Raw genomic sequence first — 21,289 nt, 5'->3', positions numbered from 1 at the left:
ATGAACTAGTTTTATATGAACTAACCATATATCTGAAATAACTAATCTTTTCTACATGAAAAGGCCTTGCTATTATTGTCAATTTCTATAGGGATAAAAAAGCAAAGTCCTTGTGTTTCAGCTCTAATTATGAATTGAAAATTAAAACACTAAAGAAATTGTATAAAAAAACGAAGAATTTAAAGAATGATTCGAAAATTAACTTAAGATAAGAACAAAGATTGTATAGATTCACCCCAAAAACTATGTAGTTTGAGACAAAAAAAGAAATCTCGAAGTAATTTGTTTAATAACTATTATTTTCAATTTGTAATTCTTATTTTTATTAATTACTTTAAATGAAAAAGTCTTGGTGATTGAAAAATGAAGTCAGAATTTATTAGTTGATTATATCATTAACTATTTCTTTCTTTTATATATAAGTTATGAGGAAATTCTCATGAATCCAATTATTTGTGTCGCTTCTATTATTGCTGCTAGATTGGCTGTAGGGCTTGCTTCTATTGGACTTGATGTTGGTCAAGGCACTACCGTAGCGCAAGCTGTAGAGGGCATTGTACGACAACCAGAGGCAGAGAGAAAAATACAGGTACTTTATTACTTAGTCTGGCTTTTATGGAAGCTTTAACAATTTACGGGCTGGTTGTAGCATTAGCACTTTTATTTGCTAATCCTTTTGTTTAATCCTAAAAAGATAGAAATACATATATGGACTTCCTTTTTCGAATTATATTAATAATTCACTCCTACAATTCTTTATCTTTTCAAATAAGAACACAAGAGAAGAACTAATTGAAAGGTATTCACATACTTATTCACCTTCTTTCTTCTTTGTGTTTAGTCCAATGAACCCCTCTTTCTTCTTGTTGTTTAGTCCAATGAACCACTCTTTCTTATTGTTGTTTAGTCCAATGAACCCCTCTTTTATTTCTTTTAAGATCATTTTTTGAAAGTGTTCAAACTAGATAGATTTTGCAATTGATAAAAGAAATAGTATCTAATTATAAGAAGTATCATTCTTTTAAGGAATCTTCCAATTGATTAACCAATCCAAATTATATCAAATTCTATAATTATATATTCCAATTATTTTATTATATTATCTATCAAATAGGAATATTAGAAAGATAATTAGTTTATTCATAACAGGATATGAGATCATATGAAAAATATAACCGATTTTTTCCTTTGTTTGGGCTCCTGGCCATTCGCCGGAAGTTTTGTGTTTAATACCGATATTTTAGCAACAAATCCAATAAATCTTAGTGTAGTGTTAGGTCTAATGGTTGTTTTTTTTTTTGGGAAAGGGAGTGTGTGAGAGTTGTTTATTTCAAAGAATAAATTGGATTTAACCAAACTGCACTTTTTAGTTTAGTTAGAATTAAGAAAATATGCAAAATCTTGCGAATTACTTCTGAATTTATTTTCCTTTTTGAATAATTTAAGAAAAATCTTAAAGAACCATAGCCTTTCGCGCTTTATTGGTAATCCACTTTGATTCTCTATTACCAAAAATTTTGGACTATTACGAGGTTTAAAAAGAGTTTGAAGTCTACACGTAATGTAGTACTCTTTCTACCGCTATATTAATACAGAAAGGAAACAATTTCCAAAAAAAAATTGAGTTTTTTCGACATAAAACACTCCAGTCGATAAAAAAATGGCTTGAATCCTATTTATGCCGAGAAATAAAAAATGGGTGAATTTAAACCTCCCCTTTGTACGATGCATAATCGATGTATGACCTATATATAAATTCAAAAGAAGTCTTTGGATTCGAATAAAAAAACAACTTTGTTTGGCCAAAAGAGTCCTCCGAATATTCTGGTCTTATATTGGTAATTGTTTTCATTTTGAATAGACAAGAGAGCATAAGCGCATTACAAAAAAAATGGTAAATTTTCGATAAGTAATTGAGTGTGAGAGCCAAATGAATCGAAAGATTCATGTTTGGTTCAGGAAGAGATCATAGACATTTTGAAATGGATGGAAAGAGAGTTTACTTTCATTATGTGATTTATTAGATAATCGAAAACAGAAAATTTGGAGAACTACTCAAAACTCAAAAGAATTACAAGAAAAAAACCATTGAACAGCTCGAAAAAACCGAAGCCCCCTTAAGGAAATTTGAAATAGAAGAAGATTTGTTTCGGGTGAATAGCTATTTTAAGATCAATCAAGAAAATTTGAATTTAATTAATTCAATTTATACGACTTTGGAACAATTAGAAAATTACAAAAACGAAGCTATTGATTTTGAACAACCAAGAGTTATTAATCAAGTTCGATAGCGGGTTTTACAACAAGCCTTAGAAGGAGCTCTAGGAACTCTAAAAAGTTGCTTGAACAATGAGTTACATTTACCTATTATTAGTGCTAATATTGGCATGTTTGGGATGATGAAATAAAAAAAATAACTAATTAGGCTTTCTATTATAAAATATAATATAAGCATCATTTTGTTCTTATAAAAAATAAATTTAAGATATTTTCATGGTAACCACTCGTGTAGAAGGAATTACTAAAAGAGGAGCAAGAAAGAGGAGCAATGGAATACACTATTGTAGAATCTGAAATAGTGGATTCTCTAGCTACATTATAATACCTCTTGCCTTGTACAGGAGCAGCTATATCTAAATATTTTATGACGATCACTCCAAACGAACACAAGCTTATCAGGAAATGTCTCTTCCATTACGAAGACCACCAGGTTGCAAAGCTTATCCAAGGGATGTTTTTTATTTACATTCGTGTCTTTTGGAAACTCAATCAGGAGACGCTTTAGCTTATATTCCTACGTATGTAATTTCCATTACAGATGGCCAAATATTCTTATCGGCCGATCTATTCAATGTTGGAATAAAATTTGCTATTAATGTCGATAATTAAGTTTTCGGAGTTGGACCAACAACTCAAATCAAAGCCATGAAACAAGTAGCTGGTAAATTAAAATTGGAATTAGCATAATTTGCAAAATTAGAAGCTTTTGCATAATTTGCTTATGATCTAGATAAAGATACTCAAAATCAATTAGCAAGAGGTCAACGATTGTGCGAGTTGCTTAAACAATCCCAATCAACCCCTCTTACTATGGAAGAATAGATAGTAACTATTTATACCAGACCGAATGATTATCTTGATTCATTAGAAATTGGACACGTAAGGAAATTTCTTGTTGAGTCACATGCTTACTCAAAGACAAATAAAGGAAATTTCTACCAAGACATTCAATAGGGAAGCAGAAGACCTTTTAAAGGACGCTATTAAAGAACATATGGAACTCTTTTTATTCCAGGAACAAGTAGAAAAAATGATGAATCATTAAATAATTTTGTAATTCAATTTCCCAATTTTTATAATTAGTATCTTTGAATATCTTTTTATTTCATTTTAATATATATAATGAATTCGAATCAAAATGTAATAAATAAATAAATAATATAAAGAGGATTTGAACCTATACCTAAGGTTTAGAAGACCTTTGTGCTATCCATTAGATAATGGACGCTTCTATTTTATAACTTTAACCTTTTTAACTAAACCTTATTAAAAAGATTAAAAAATCAAACAAATATAAAGAATTCTAAAAATTCTAAAAATAAAATAAATAAAATATTTAGAATAAAAGAAAAAATAAAAATCAATTGAATATAATTGAATATATATAACTAAAACTAAATTAAGAAATGAAAATGAATAATTGACAAATTCTTTAAGAATTCTATATTCTTTCTCGAAGAAAAAAGATAAATTTAAATAGAATAAAATAGAAACAGGTAGCGGGAATCAAACCCGCATCGTTAACTTAGAAGGCCTTATAGTCGACGTTGATTCATTATTTCAATTTAACGACTCTAATTCAATACTGAACGTGAGACTTTTGTTTCATTCGGCTTCTTTACGGAATAAACAAATGGACAATAAAAAAATTTGACCTATAACATCTATGTTAGCCTTTTTGTATGAATAGGTTTCAAATATCCTTCTTTTTAGATGATTCCTCTAGAAGAGCAATATTTTAACAATCTATATTTTTTTCTAGTTACTTCATTCTATATTTCTATTTCAGAAAATCTTTAGGAAAAGAAAAAAATTTTCGTTGAGCTAAAAAAAATGTTTATATCTCTAGTAAACTAAAATAATCGTTTAATAGCTATTTTGCTTCAATTTTTACTATGCAAAAAGATGGAAGATCGTTGAGTCATTGAACTTTAATTGAAATGAAGATGAATCTTAGTGAAAGCTTCATTCGTGAACAATTAATGACTATGCATGCTAAGGTGATCTAAAGTATTTTGGAATGAAATTGATTGAGTTGAAACCATGAACGCAACACTAACTTAGATGAAAATATGCATGACACCCTATGGCAACAAAATAATAAGATGTGGTAACCGTGAAATCAGACCTGCAAAGCATGCAAAACATGCCATTTAAATTTAAAAATGCAGAGATGTATAAGGAATCATTTGCAAGCATGCTTGTCACAATGCACTAAACCACAACAAAGCACTATTAACATCAAATGATCATGTTGTAAATTCTAGCATACATAGATAATGTGTGTGATACAAAATTTCTGGATAGAAATGAGATTCAAATCATAACAACAAGATACTTCATCAGATTAACTTCAAATACAAAATGATGTAATGAGCAGATGATATGTACAAGAACACCTTGGCCATATATTTTATATTAAAATACTTACAACAACCCAAATAAACTTATAATTAGGTGTAATGCACTAGACTAAAACAAAGTTCTCATCATGCTAGAAAGCAAAATTTCATACAGATAATTGAAACAAATCATGCAATGTAAATGTAGGGTGCAACGTGAACTAAAATGCTAAGTGCAAAGTGAATAAAATGAAAGGAAACATGGATGCTCCTGACTTAGACAAGAAAAATGCATGAACTAACTAACAACATTTAACTTGTAGGCTTGAAATGGTGATTTAAGCCAAGAAGGGGGGTTGAATTGGCTATTTAAAACATTTTCGAAAGCATAAAACTCCTTTCAATTGTATCAAATAGACTAGAAAGTTAGAATGTAAAAGTTGTATAATAGTACACTTTCAATTGGTCAAAAAATAAAAAAAGCAGACTAATTTGTTCTTGAGCTATGAAACAGTCAACTAAAATTTCAAATCATTCAGCTAAAATTGTGGGAATTTATGCATAATGCAGAATTCGTAGATTTAACTCAAACAACAAACTTTTTCATACAAGACTTGTTCCAATCAATATTTCTAACAAGTATACAACCTCACATTAGACAAGAACGCATTAAATCACAAGAAAGAGTGGATTACTTTATTATATTGAGTTTTTAAAGTGATTCAAAGTGAGTAAGATGAGGGAAAGAGAATTGCACATTTGTTTTTATACTGGTTCACTCAATCACATAGCTACATCTAGTTTACCAAGACAACTTGAGCCTAGTTTTCAGTATATTCATAAGTTTTACAAATCATACACCAAGACTACACTTTTGAACAAAGAAACTCACAAGATTTTTGACTCACACAAAAATCTAGACAACTACCCTGAAAGAATCACACTTACAAACCTGAAATCACATCAAGCAAACAACTAAAGGAATAAGAACATTCAAACCAAATGGTGGCTCTCCCTAGCCAACCATACATGTGTTCTTCAAGCTACTCACAAGCCAAAATGCCTCCAAGATCAACCAAGATGATAAAGGATTGATTCATACTAAGGATGATGGTCTATGGCACATGCTTAGAAGAAAGGGAGTTCCTTTATCCCTTCCTTTGCTTTTATTTTCTTTAGTTTAAAAATCCATTAAGTTGGCTTGGTTAACTATTTTTAAGTTGACTCCTTGACCTTGATTTTGGGTTGACTTGTTAACTCAAAGGATTAGCTTAACCTAAAGCTAATATCCTAATTCAAAATTAAATTATTTTGTAGGTTCATTAAGATATGGGACAAAGAAGGACAAGTGGCACATTTAGATGGCTTTTGGAGAGCACAAGTGGAGGAAAGAAAAGGAGAAAAGCTTTCCAGAAACAACTAGAAAGGATGACCACATGCCTTCGTAACCAAGAAGTCTAGAAACATCTAGCAGGAGCATCCACCTTGCCTTGGCCAAGAAGGCTTCTAGAATGTGTCCATGTGCTCCTTTGTTGACCTACTTTCTAGACTCTAGGTTGTGTTATTACATTGTATTCCTTTTTAGCTTATTTGTTTTTGCTAAGAGGCCCCTAGATACTTCTATTTAAGAGACCTAAAAAACTTGTACAAGGGTTGAATATTTTGGAGAAATTAAACACGTTTGTGTATCAACCATTATGAGAGTCTTCCTCCCTAGGGAATGAATGCTTTTAAGCCTTATCTTGAATCTTGATTCAAGTGGCGACACACATCCACTCATCTTCAAGGTTGCCATGGCTTCTTCTAGCCTAGCCTTGTAGTGTCGTGCTTCTCACATTTTTATCATTCCTTTCCTTTCCATTTTATGCTTTCTTCTTCTTTTGTGTGTGTGACTTGGTTTTACTTTTTTAATGTGTTGTCCACTCTTATTTGTTTTTGAATCAATCCATTCTTCTCTTCTCGAGAACCTTGGAAAGGAACCTTCACATCTAGATAGCTTGCTATCTTAATGTCCAGTAGGGATTTCCTTGGTTTTCTTAATCAATCATCACCATATTCATTAATCTTCTAAAAGGAACAAGAAAATCCTATATCACAAGATCTTCAAACTTAACGTTGCGGTTGTGTATTGCAGAGAGAGACATGGTTTTCCAGTGATGAATGATAAATTTTTGCACTCTCAAACCCAAAATTATGCCTCTGCTCTCGAAAAGTGAAATCAGTGATGAATGATAAGTAGATTGAATTTTCTGTACAGTCAACTGATTTCACTTGACTTAAGTGAAATCAGTCAATTGAAAAATAGTTCAACTAACTGAATACATTCATACCAGAAATTATATATTGCAAGTCTTTTAACTTGTTAAAACCTATTTTAACAGATTAAAAGAAACACACTAAGACTAACAAGACATATAACATATGTCATATAGCCTACCAACATGATATAACATCTAATCATTACATTTAACACATTATTTCCAAATTTAATACATTAAAAACATATTCTTCATGTGGATCTTCATCAATCTTCATGAAACCCATGTGATCTTCATGTACATGGTTTTATCGATTCTTTGCTTTAAGCTTGCTCGTGCCAACAAAACTAACAAAATAGCATAAAACTGGCACCATATGACAACAATATTATTAACCAGATTTTCATCAAATTGAATTGGGACATATCAATATACTAGGGATGCAAGGCTTCAATTATACTCAACATACTTAACTTAAATTTGAAATGTAATGTGCGAGTGGAAACAAAGTTGGGTTTTCAAAGTGAGTAATTAAAACACTAAGTAACAACAAGTGAAACTCCATGCGATAGCATAAGGAAGCATGACTAAGTTCAAAATCTTCATTCAAAAATTTTAATACTATGTGCACCCACTATATGCAAGAAGTTGTCATGGCTAAACTCTACAAAATGCATGGAAATGAAAACTCCTACCATAACCACTAACAAAAAGTTTGATTATGAACTACTTTTTCGTAGAAAATGTAAATCTAAGATATGAAAAGTGTGAGTATTGAAATGGGTAATTTACCAAGAAGGGGGGGTTGAATTGGCTTATTAAAAACTTTGATTAATTTTGAAATCTTAAAACACCTTTAACTTGAATTAAATCAACCACAAAATGAGGATGCAATGCTACAAGAACACAATTTTTATACTAGTTCACTCAAATCTGAGCTATATCCAGTTTTTTAAGGCAACTGGAGCCTGACTTGCTCTATTTGAAAAGATTTACACAATCCACAAGATTACGCTTTTAAAATAAGCTAAAAATAACACCAAGACTCTTGAATCTCACAAGAATCTATACAAGCACAACAAGATCACACTTGCAGACCTAGAAAACCACTAGGAACCACCTAGAAACTTGAGAAAGATCAAACCTAAATGAAGGCTCTCCCTAGCCAACCAAACCTCTTTCTCCAAGTTCCTAAAACAAGCAAAATTGCTCCACGAAAGATCCAAGATCAATCACTAAAGGTTTCACTTCTATATGATCTAGAGAGAGTTTTCCATAAAATTCACAATAATTTTGCACTCAAAATGGTAATTCTTACTCCTCTCTCAAGAAAAAATAGAATATACAGTCAATTTGTTAACAAATTTAACATGTTGGCTTTTCATTCAATTTGTTGATTTCACTTAACTTAAGTGAAATCAGTCGATGAAAAAATAAATCAACTTATTGAATATGTAACAAATAAAACTACTGAAGCAAACCATTTAACTTGTTAAAATCCAATTCAATAGGTTAAAAAAAAAATAAACATACCTTATACATTTATGCAATGCGAAATGGTCTACATTATGAGCACCCATCTTCATGTTTTTTTCATCATTTAAAATCAAGATTTAGGATACACATACCAAGCTTGATAAACACGTGAATCATCAAGTTTTCACATTTTCATCAATTTAATCAGGGATACAACATGTTCTAATGCAATGGCTTCATATATCTTCAACAAATCTTCACGCACCAAATCATCAAAACCATTTACGCTAACCATCTCCCCCTGATTGGATGAAGCCAAACTCTATTGAATCAACCTGTATTGAATTGATGAGAAGCATCATCTTCCATTTCTTATTTATCCTTATAAATATAAAAAATATTTCCAAAAGCAGTACACACAAGATAACAAGCACACACAGATGCACTACTTCCCCTATCAATGGTATGGGTATCCTCTATAATATAGTTTAGCAATTCTTAATCCAATTCCTTTAATAATTCAATTTCTTAATTCAATTGTTCCAATTTTTCAATTTTTCTCCCCCTTAAAATTTATCAAATAGAAGTAAAGCAATTAAGAACACAAACAAAGGAAAATGTTTCATTAATCATAGCACATGATACATGGGATAAGAAACTAAAAACAGAAACAGAAAAGAAAAACTAATACAATCAACAAACTGAAATTTTAAATTTACTGACTAAAAATCTGACAAAACTCATAACAAAGCAACATAACAACACAAATGCAATGCACGATCCTAAAGGATGACACACTCAGTCATCCTAAGGATTGTTTCTGGTCTAGAATAATGTCAGCAGATCATGAATTCCATGGATTTCGCCGCCCAAGTCATTGAACCTCTTATTTCAAAAGGTGTCATGTGCATCTTGAGACACATTGAGTTCATTTAGTTGGTGAAGTACCATCCTCTCAAACTGTGAGTACATAGGGCCTCTGTCTTCTGAAGGGTTGCAAGAGACAATGTCCTTTGATCTAGTAGTGGGTTCTTCTTCTTCCTCATGATTTTCCCCACTTGGGCCATCTTCATGGTCATTGGCACAACTAATGCCTCCTGTAGTCCAGACATTCCAACCTTGGTAAAGCCCAGCTTGTTTAGATTGAGATATGAGGTCTAATTAAATATCCTAGTTGACTCTTTAAGTTCAACTTCAACATCTACACCAAAGAAGTATTATTTACATTAAAACACTACTAAAGAAAGCTTTTTAAATGAATTTTCTTAAAAACTTAAATTTCTACACAAAAAAACAAAAATGTAGTCTAACATAAGAAAAATAAAAACTAATTAAAACTAAAATGGCACTTTTATGAAAGAAAAAGAGGCAAAACTAGAATGCTAACATGTAGGGATACAGAAAATGCATACAACAGATTTATACTTGTTCAGCTCCACCTAAGGTTAAGCCTGGTATCTTAAGCAACTTGCTTAAGAAATTCTACTAATCAACACTTTTGATCAGTAACGATTATCACCCTCTCCAAGTACACGAGTTTAAACCTCACCGGGTACACGAGTACAAACCTCTCCAGGCTATTCTAAGTACCAACCTCTCCAAGTACAACTCTCAATCTCCCTCTATAATTAATAAAAAAAACTCAATTACAATGAATAAAAGAAATGGCACTCTTTCAAAACAAGAGTGTACAACATAACCCCTAAGCTACAACTTCACTCAATGAAGTATATTATAATATTCAAGCTCTCAACCCAATTTCTCTAAACCCTAATGCTATGACAACTTCTCAACACTTTATTCTTTCTCTTTTCTCTACTTTTTTTTTTCTCGGGTGGCTTAACTCAGCATCGACTATACAAATGTAGTTTCAACTAGCCCTTGAAACTTTGAATTGTAGCTATTCATCGCAATCATCTTAATATGGAATGACTTGATCAATCATCTTCAATGTTATTCTTCAAGACTTCAATTATGAAACAACTGATGCTTTTCAGGATATCTTTTTTTCCTTTTTTGAATGAGCTCGGCCTTGATTTAAATTTTTCTCCCTTCAATGTTCAGAATTGTCATGTTAAGGAAACTTTGTGCAACTTGATTTTGCATTTGAATCATTAGACCAATAATACTATTAAATCAATCAAACAATTCATTCATCAATCACATATATTATTTTCTTATTGCTTATATTGTTTTGTTATTTATTTTAAAAAACTTTAGTCTTCTACAATGAAATTATTATAAGATAATTTTCTTGAACGTTGCAATTCATAACATTTAATCTTTGCTTCAAAAATTTAGATTAGTATATCAATTCGTATATTTAATCATAGATAAAAACATGAATCAAATCATCAAAGCGTACTAAAGATGTTTCACTTGTTAAGGTCGTATGACACATTGATCATCTGATGGTTTAAGTTGACTTGGGTTGTCTAACACTTTAGGTCGCCTAATACTAGTCAGCTAACAACTTAGTCATTTAGCACCTTGGTCATCTAACACAGTGACTTAGGTTATGTAGAGACTTGTTTCATCTAATGTTTTAAGTTGATAATTAGTACTTGTTAGGCTTGTATAACATTACGACTTGTCTAATGCTAAGACTTGGCATTTGCGATTACCAAACTTCTTGCTTTCATTTAAACATACAATGTATGATTATCTATTGTTTAAGCACATGTAAGAAAAAATATACATCATATATTTTGATCTTCAAACAATATTAATCAATTCCTTAACCTTACTCTCTCTGTTGTATGTTCTCTCTTAGTCGTCTAACATAACTTCATTTCTAACCAAAAACTTAGTTGTTTGGTAGAGTGTTTTGGTATCATCAAAACTTTATTGGTTATTGTGACTCGTTTACTATAACACAAAATTGAGTCCACAAACTAAAATGAGGGAGTAATGCTATGCAAACTAAAAGAGATGAGCAAGGGGGAGGATTCCCTTCTATATATGCTACTAGTAACCCTCCTAGGCAAAGTCTTCCCATGTTAGTGTAGTTGGCTCTAGAGATGATGGATTGATTAGATATTAGACTATTTTCGTGTTTAATAATTGAAATACTTAATAATAAGCAAATCAAACATAAAAGAAAGTTTATACAAAATCATCCAAACTCATGGGCTATGTGCAGTTCTCCCTTAAGCACTATATTTAAGGGTTACACTAATAAAATAAAATTGATTACAAAACGAGTACACAAACTTCTTCGGGTTACGAGTATATTTTCTAGGTATAACAAGTGCACCCTCCCTAAGAAAGAGTATCAACCTCTCAAGGTGAGTACAATCTCTCTAGACAACCTTCTTAATCTCCTCTTGGATAAAAAAGAGTCACTCACTTTTTCACTATCTAAAATATTTTGATTGATGTTGTAAGGTTAGTAATTCCACTAAGTAATTTTGACAATGATTGCTCTAATTCTTTTGGTCGTAGGTTGTTAAGTTGTACTATATCTTTCTTTATATTGTTGTGACTATAAAAACCCATTTAGATGAAAGTGTTTTGATAATAACAAAGCACCAGGCAACATAAGATGGACAAAGGATACAATCAGATGATATGAGATACAATGTTTAAGTGATATAAGGAAGGATCAAAATCAATATTTGTTACAAAGTGTTTTAACATTTCTAATGTAGTATATGTAGTTAAATACATCATATGATCCACTAGACAAATGAGATAACTAATTGTTCTATATTATGTTTAGTGTAATGTGTGTTTATAGAGCATAAGTGATCTCGTGATCATAAATCGGACGATGTATATTGATTAGACGAGTATTGATAAGATAAGTACTTACTAGATGACTTAGTACTAAATCGGATGATGTATATTGATTAGACGAGTATTGATAAGATAAGTACTTACTAGATGACTTAGTACTAACTAGATGACTTAGTACTAGAAGTTATAGCCTAATTGATCAAACGAGTACACTTACAAGATGATTACATTCCTCAGACATTCTCACATGCCTTGATAATAAGTCTTTGTCTTATTATTTCTCTTTGATATTAAATTAGCTTTAATATTATTTGAAAGCAATATTTCATTATTTAAAATGGTTAATGTCATTAACAAAATTCAAAATTTTATCAAGTCACAACTCTTAAAAATCAATTTTTAATAATTATAATATAGAGAAAAAATATTTTCAAATCAAATGGTTATTTGATATATATGGAAATACTTTTATGTGACTAACAATTGACATGATCTCGATTGATATTTGCACATACTATATTACTAACGAGATATTTTAGAATATGTTTCACAAGTTTTCTTTTGTAGAAAATCTAAACATTAGAGAGAGGAACAAAATCAAAGGATTCTAAGTCAAGATCTCTCTACATTAAGAGAGGAAGGAAAAAATCTAAGAGTCTCAGCAAAAAAAGAAAAAAATTGAAATTCCTTAAGGCCTATCATTTCAACAATTATAAAAAGGATGACAAATTGATCATGAAGAAGAGAACAATGACAACAAGTGCTACATTCATGTGATAAAGAATTATCAAAAGTAATTTAGAAATAATACTGAGCACATCAAGTCAAATTTAGAGAAAAAATTCTTGATAGAAGTACAACTAGGTTGTGTGTTTAAACCATTGTAAGATTCTTCGCCTCAAGAAGTTTTAACCTACAGTGTGAATTTGCATTCCCTTCTTTGAGAGTGTTTTTTATAACACACAAGAAAAATAAATAAATTTCAAGAATGGTGGGCATGAATGGCATTATTTAAATTAATAAATAATAAATTATACCTAAGTAAAGTGTAGCATAATTCATTAAAGCTCTCTGTTAAGGTTGGGAGGTCATGTGTTGGATTCTTATTGTTATTATGTGCATTTGGTGTGTTTTATATTTTATATATTCATTTATTTTGCTGTGTCAATCGTGTGGTAAATATTTTTAATGTTTGTTGTGTATGTAAATAACAAAATGAATGTGGTAATTTGTTTGTTTGGAGTGCTTGTTTAGAACTTGGCAGTGGTGAGTTTGAACCTTTTAGAGCAAAACTATATTAATTTTTTGGTGTTTTATGTTATTTTTGGGAAGAGAAAGTGTTGAGAGCATATTCGTTGTATCTAGTCATAGGAAAAGATAATAAAAGCACATTATGGGTCATTGATGAAGATTTATGTGGCTGAATTAAGAAATAGTAATTTATTTATTAGTTTTTTTTATTTAATGGTATTTTAGTTTTAGAATGAGAAAAGATGTTAAGTCAAGAAGAAAAGAAAAAAAATAATAATTTGTTATGTTGGATTAAGAAAGTGCAAAGGTCATCAACGTGAGTTTCGTTATGTGAGAGTGGTCTGTAAATTTTATAAGTGGACCTAGAAAGAAAACCATGAGTCATCTTTCTGCTAGGAAAATTAATGAGAAATAGAAAGAAATAGTGAACTTTAGTGTAAGGGTTGTGGTGCAATCTTTGGAGCAGAGAAAATATTTTGTTGAGAAGAGGAGAACCTGTCAGAGGAATCTATTAATAATACAATTCAAGGTAGCACAAAAGGCAACTTTTTAAATGACCCACAAAAAGCAAAACACACAAAATTAACTCAAAATAGCATTTTGTAACACTCTCTTTGATTGACAAGTGGCACAGTCTCGCGATTACACGTGTTACTCATCTTCTAAACCCTAATTCCTTCACACTCCACTATTCTCTCACTCTCTGCCGTCAACACTCTTCTCTCATTGTCTCTCTCTATCCTAACCCTAACAACTCTTCTCTCACTCTCTGCCATCAACACTCTTCTCTCACTCTCTTTCTCTACCGTAACCCTAACAACTCTTCTCTCACTCTCTGTCGTCAACACTCTTCTCTCACTATCTCTCTCTGTCGTCACGCTACTTTCCTACTTTCTTTTACGCTACTTTTTCCGATCATTTTGTGGTTTTGCCTTCACCTTTTCCTCTTCATGTTTTTTTCTCTCATCTCCTATCATTTTTTCGTTTTATATTTATGGTTTTTTTAGGTTTTATCCGATGAGTTTTTGTTTTTGCCTTCACCGTTTACTCTTTATGTTTTTCCTATCATCTCTGATCATGTTTTCATTTTTTTTTATAGTTTTTTTAGGTTTTATCCAATGAGTTTTTGTTTTTGCCTTCACCGTTTACTCTTTATGTTTTGTCTATCATATCTGATCATGTTTTTGTTTTGTTTTTATGGTTTTTTTAGGTTTTTCCCGATTAGTTTTTGGTTTTGCCCTTACCGTTTACTCTTTATGTTTTTCCTATCATCTCCGATCATGTTTTCGTTTTGTTTTTATGGTTTTTTTAGGTTTTTCCCGATTAGTTTTTGGTTTTGCCTTCACCGTTTACTATTTATGTTTTTTCTATCATTTACTCTTCTCTCCGATCATGTATTCGTTTTGTTTTAATGGTTTTTTTATGTTTCTTCCGATCATTTTTTGTTTTTTCCTTCAACGTTTACTCTTCTGTTTTTTCTATCATCTTTGATCCTCTCTGATAATTTTTTTTCATTTTTTTATTCTTTTTTAGGTTTTTTCGTATCAGTTCTTGGTTTTTCATCATTTTCGACTACTAGGCTGATTTCACATTTTTATGGTTTCTCCGATCATCTCCGATCATTTTTTGCTAATTTTTTATAGGGTTTATTTGTATCTTTTTCTGTTTTTGTTGTTTTATTTTTCGATGCTAATTTTTTTGTTTTTACAGGCTGATTTCATATTTTTTAGGTTTTCTGCGACCAGGTTTTGGTTTTGCCTTCACTGTCTATTCATTTTTACAGGATTATTTAACATTTTTATTGATTACCTATTTTGTAGGTTTTGAAGATTGATATACAGGATGTCTCCAAATGACAGTCATGAGTTTAGTCTGAAGTTGGAAGTCATTGGAACTCACTAAGTTCTGTTCAAGTTGGAACAATGATTATTATTTTTAATTTTGATATGCATTGATATTATTTTCATCTCAATTTATTTTGTTCATGTTTTATTATCAGTGGTTGTTGATTTCTTGGTTGTTGATGTTGTTGTATTGTATCAGATGTAATGGTATTAAATCATAATTAGTTTTTAAGATTATGTTTGATTTTTGTTTTTTGATTTTTTTAAAAGGAATTGCTCAGTTTTCTTCATTGCAACCCAAGGTGGATCTGTTTTCTCAGTCAGTGTTTAAATTCAATGCAGAGGAAGTAATGTTTTTTATGCATATGATATCATTTTAGTTTTGATTTGTAACCTTATAATTTATTTGTAAGCTTATGATGAATTTTTTTATATGTAGGTTTAGCCATATTTTATGTTGGAGTCCTCAGTTAATTAGCATTAGGTCTTTTCTTTCCTTTATCTTCGATGCAGCTACATGACTACATCATGTTACTTCTTTCCATTTTCAGCTTTGTCATCTCTTCATAGTTTTGTTTGTCTTCTTTCGTTTTTCTTCTTTGTTGTCTTCATATTTCCTTTTCTTGAAACCTTCCAACAATATCTTTATTTCCTTTTAAATGTCCTGCAGCTTTTATTTTTCATTTGCTGTCTGCCATATTTTCCTTTTATTCCACAACATTGAGCTTTGTGAAAAAGAGCTTTTGTTTTTTTCTCTGTTCTTCATATATTTGACCATTTGCTTTTCCCACATTTTACTCTTTTTGGGAAACCAAAACCAGAGTATGGTACGGTTTTGGTTTGAACAAACCATAGTATGCATTTCATAAAAGTTGTTTTTCTTTCTTTTGTCCCCTTCATATGTTTGACAGTTGCTTATCCTGATTTTTATTGAATTTGTGTAACCAAGACCACAACATGCATACGGTTTTACTTTTCACTTATTATCTCTACAAATATATCAGACTATTCTTATGTTTTTATGTTCTATACAAATACATCTATCCACAACATCCTTTCTTCATTATTGTCTAATTTTCCGTTTTCTTTACACCATGTCTGCTTTGCAAGAGTGGTAAGGTTATGGTTTGTAGAAGATTACACAAAAGGAAAATCTCCATTTTCCATGGAGATTGTTCTTCAAGACAAAGAGGTACTATACCATACTATAAACGTCCGTCATTTTTTTAGTTTTCTTAATTTTTTTAGTTACCATGTTATATTATAATGTGATATATGAAATTTCTTTTGTAGGGTGTCCTAATCCATGCGTCTCTTAGACACACATTGATATACAAATTTCAATATGAAATCAAAGAGGATAAGGTTTACTCCATTCAGTCTTTTAGTGTTTCATGTAATGGTGGTTCTTATAGAACTACAAATCACACCTATAAGATCAACTTCTAATTTGGAACCAAGGTCAATTTGGTAGAATCTACCTTAGTTCCCAATATTAGTATTCCATACACCCCTTTTTCAACCATCAAAGCACCTGGTTTTGACATAGATTACTTAGTTAGTAAGTATATTAATTTTTTTTTTCTTCTTTGCGTTTAAATTTTTATTCATGTTATATTTTTTGATTGTTTTATTTATTTTTAGATGTCATTGGAATGTTTACTAGTGTTGGAACAAAGAGAGAGTTAGAGAAAGGTGGTAAGAAGACCAAGATGAATGTCATTCTTATTGAATTTGATGATGGGTAAGAGTATTGTTCTTCTTTTATTTTATGTTTAACATTATTCTTATCTAACGAAATTTTACATCATGCAATAGTTATCGACTGGAGTGTACTTTATTTGGTCAATATGTTAATATGTTAAATGCATTTCTTGCCTCTGGAGAGGATCAATATGTTGTCATTGTTTTACATTATTGCAAAGTCAAGATCTTCCAAGGTAACTAACTTTTTGACATTTTTAACAAATGTAGTAATTTTTTAAAAATTGTTTGACATCTTTATATATTTTATAGATAAAGTTTCTATTCAAAACTGTATGAATTGTACGAGGATAATTTTTAACTGTGATGGTGAAGATGATACCAAGTTGAAAAAAATGTAAGTACATTTTGCATTTTTTTATTTTCGTTTAATTTGCCTATTTTTTTTGTAGGATGTGGGATGGTACTGAATCTCCTTCTCAACCTCTTACCCAACTTGGTCAGTCTTCAAAAGTTAGCTTAGAAGAAGATTTCATTAAGCTGCATCCTAGATGCTCAATTGAAGGTCTCAAAGATTCCAGGAAAGTACTTTTGTAGTGAAGGCTACTATCAAACATGTTCTAGATCATGATGATTGGTGGTACACAGCATGTATCTGCAACAAAGTTGTTTATCCTGACTCCAAAATGTTTTTTTGTGAGAAATGTAACAAACATGTCATTAAGGTTACACCTAGGTAATATTATTAATCTTCATAATTCTTTTTTCTCTAATTTTACTAATTTTACTAATAGACGTATTTGAATAAATCACTAATGTTCTATTTTTCTTTGCTTAGGTTTAAACTTAGACTTCGTGTAATTGATGCTACTGATTCTACAACTTTTGTTGTATTTGATCGTGATGCAAGTGCAATGTTGAAGAAATCATGCTCTGATATTCTTGACTTACAAGACAAGGTTAAGTATCCTATATAGTGAAATAAATCATGATCAAATTCTTTTTCATTAAGTTCAATCATCTGCATTTCTACTTCTTTTCATAGTACACTACTGCTGGTAACTTGCCTAAAGAGTTTGAAGTCCTCATTGATAAGACCTATCTGTTCAAAGTTGAGTGCAAGAATGATTATAATAGCAAATTTGAGCAATCATTCAGAGTTAAAAAAGTCTGCATGGATGAAAAAATCATTGAAAGCTTTAGTGATTTGGTAAGATCTGATTTATTTCTGTTTAGGTCTTTTCATATATGTATTTTTAATTTTACTATTTTTTGACTTTAATATATTTGTTAGGATGTATACTCTAGAAATGAAGAAGAAAGTAAACTTAAGCAGATTATAAATGAGATGGCACTTGATACCATTGCAGAGGTATGCTAATATTACAACTATACTTCTTTTTCTAAATGTTTTTATATGCTAACTCTTTCAAGTTTATTTTTAGAATTTGCTGATCAAATTCACTGAAGAATCAAATGATGTTGAGGCTCTAAGTGATCATTTGAACACTATAGGATCAAGCCCTGTTTCTACAGAGGAAGCTTTGGTCAATCAACCAGTAATTGATGTTGAAAATGATGAGTTAACCCAGAAAGAGTCATCTCATTTGGAGAATCTTAGCTTTGATTTGGCTACCAAAGCACGTGTCCTAGCAATTAAAAGGCAGAATCGATCTGCGGTTCAAGAAAACAAGAAGATCCCAGTAAAGATGTTGAAGAAGAACATCAAGATTGAAAAGTGAATGAAAATTGTACTAGACTTTATTTGTGTTTTTATCTTGGTTATGTTTTATTTTTTGGAAAACATTTGCTGATACTCATAACCAATATGTTTTGTTGTTCTTAAGTTATCATTTTCAAAACATTGACTTGAAGTTTCTATTTATTTATTTATGAACTATATTACTTATTGCTGAACAGGATTGACTTTTTATTTGTGCATTCACAATTTGCTAGTAGAGTCAAACTGTGTTGATATTATTTTCTATTATCAACACCATAATCATGCTAGCTACATCAAAGGAAGTGTATTGTATTTGTATTTTGTTTTAAAAGATTTTAGTCTTTCAGCATTTGTTTACATTTCAATGTTATCAATCAATTATTCGTAAAAATATTTTTCAGGTTACATATAGTATTTATCTTTTGTTTTCTGTTGATTTGTGAACATCGTTATATTTTGCTAGCTGAATCTGAATGTGTTGATATTATTTATTTTGTCAACTACACTATCATGCTAGCTATAATTTGTTTTGTTCTTTAGTTGTTTTAATTTTTAAAACATTCATTTCAAATTTCTTTTTATTTATTTATGAAGTATTTTACTTATTGCTCAAGTTGAATCCATAATTATTTTTCAGTGAGACTTATTTTATATTGTCAACACTATAATCGTGGTACCTAAATGAAAGCAAGTTTATTGTATGTGTACTTTTTTTTTAAAGATTTTTGTCTTTTAGTATTTGTTTACATTTCAATCTTAGCAATCAATATTCGTAAAAATATATTTCATGTTACATACATGTACTATTATTTTTTGTTATGTGTGTTGATATGTTGCTAGCTTAAATTTAATTTGTTGATCTTATTTTTTTGTGTCAACTACACTATCATGCTAGCTACATCAAAGAGATTAAGTTTTGCTCTATAGTGCATCTTTTGACTACATTTTTTGTTGCACAACATATATAACTTATTTCAGATTTTCAAATGATAATAAAATGATCATTTTTTTATTAACATTGTAATAAAATGATTTTTTTTTTTAATTTATAAGTTATTCTTTTTATTAACATTGTAATAAAATGATAATTTTTTTATTTATCTTTTATTATTTAAAAATAATTTCTGAACATAATAAATTTTTTAATTCTAATTCTAATTAACCAAAATAAAATTCGACATTCATTGAAAGTTTACTCCATCAATTAATTTATTTCATTTTTTGGAAGAAATTTATTTGTAATATTTTTTTTGTAATCACTGAATAAAAAACTGGCATTTATTGATTATTTTCTATTTCTATTGTTGTTTGATTCTTTAGTGACTAATTGACCAAGACAAAAGATGAAATTCATTTAGACTTTTTATGCCTTTTATTTGTATAATTATTTTTTATTTTTTTATTAGTCGTTGAATTTCTAATTTTTATTTTTATTTTAATGATTTGTAATATTTGTATTTTTTTAAAAAGATTTATTTTTACTAATGTGTAATATTTGAAATTTTTAATAAATATAATTTCTTTATTATTGTATGTGTTTAAATTTTTTGTATTATTCTTTCAACTATTAATTTGATTTTTTTTTCTATAAATTTCTAATATTTTTATCTTTTTATTTTTTAAAAAGTTTACATTATATATTTTTTAATATTTTATTTTACTCAATTTTTGATATTGCTCTTTAAACTTCCAAATTGTATTTTTTTTTAATTTGTAATCTTTTTAGTTTTTAAAAAATTTACATTATATTGTTTTTAATATTTTATTTTCTCAATTTTTTATATGACTCTTTAAACTTCCAATTTGTATTATTTTTAAATTTCTAACTTTTAATAAACCTTTAATGTTCTATATTTATTCTTAATTTTTAATTGTTAATTTATAATTTTTTTATATATTTAATTTGTAATAAATAGATATGAAAGCATTAAAGAAATATATTTTATTCGTAAAGTAATTAGAATTTGAAACAGTGTTTTGCTATGTATAAAATTGTTGAGTATCCAAAGTAGAACAGTCACTTCCCTTCACCCTCCATGGATACCTCTCCTTCACCCTCCATGGATACCTTTGTCCCTGTGCCTGCCAGAATAACCTTAGGAAGGTTCACTACAATGTATTTTGTTCATAATCAGGTATGTTTTGTTTACAAAAACTTGCACTACAAAAAAAAAACAGTAATTACCGACGGTCATATTCTGTCCGTAAAGCCAAAAATTCGTCGGTAATGTAGTTTTACAGACAGAAATGCGACGGGCAAAATTTCGTCGGTAAAAGGCCAATATTTACCGATGAATGACGTCTATCGGTAATTACCGAAGGAATAATCCGTTGGTAATTACCGACGAACATCATCTGTCAGTAATTTCTGACGGCCAGCATCCGTCGGTAAAGGTTATCGAAGGAAGATTTCGTCGGTAAATCCTTCGGAAATGATATCATAAAAAAGTTGTCTTGTGCACATTACCGACAGATATATCCGTCGGTAACTTGATTGTACATTATCGACAGATATATCCGTTGGTAAATCCTTCGATAAAATAAGCCAGGACTACAGAATCACTTATAATATATAATTTACCACACCAATTCAACACAAGCAGACCTGCTAATTCAACACAAGGAGACCTGCTAATTCAGTACAGACCTGCATATTTACAATCAACTCTTATA

The 21,289-nt window shown here is 29.9% G+C and overlaps 1 protein-coding gene across 1 annotated transcript; it reads left to right on the top strand.

Annotated features, from left to right (window-relative positions):
- Nucleotides 1-439: 439 nt before the first annotated feature.
- On the top strand, nt 440-18,635 carry LOC114170253. Its single transcript, XM_028055741.1, has 9 exons — nt 440-589; nt 16,483-16,585; nt 16,834-16,933; nt 17,346-17,478; nt 17,542-17,618; nt 17,732-17,852; nt 17,939-18,103; nt 18,188-18,265; nt 18,339-18,635. Exons 1-9 carry the CDS (start codon nt 440-442, stop codon nt 18,633-18,635), a joined length of 1,224 nt encoding a protein of 407 aa, XP_027911542.1.
- The last annotated feature ends 2,654 nt before the right edge of the window (nt 18,636-21,289 follow it).

This window comes from Vigna unguiculata, chromosome 11 (assembly GCF_004118075.2).
Source record: "Vigna unguiculata cultivar IT97K-499-35 chromosome 11, ASM411807v1, whole genome shotgun sequence".
Classification (NCBI taxonomy): Eukaryota; Viridiplantae; Streptophyta; class Magnoliopsida; order Fabales; family Fabaceae; genus Vigna; species Vigna unguiculata.
Note: the sequence above shows the minus strand (reverse complement) of the source record. Positions and strands in the feature narration are given on the sequence as shown.

Bases quoted from the DNA above. Each gene is read 5' to 3' on its own strand.
- LOC114170253 (XM_028055741.1), top strand. From the start codon at position 440: ATGAATCCAATTATTTGTGTCGCTTCTATTATTGCTGCTAGATTGGCT. The intron at 16,934-17,345 runs GTAAGAGTATTG...TTTTTTTTGTAG, and splicing joins CTTATTGAATTTGATGATGG to GATGTGGGATGGTACTGAAT. The intron at 18,266-18,338 runs GTATGCTAATAT...GTTTATTTTTAG, and splicing joins CACTTGATACCATTGCAGAG to AATTTGCTGATCAAATTCAC.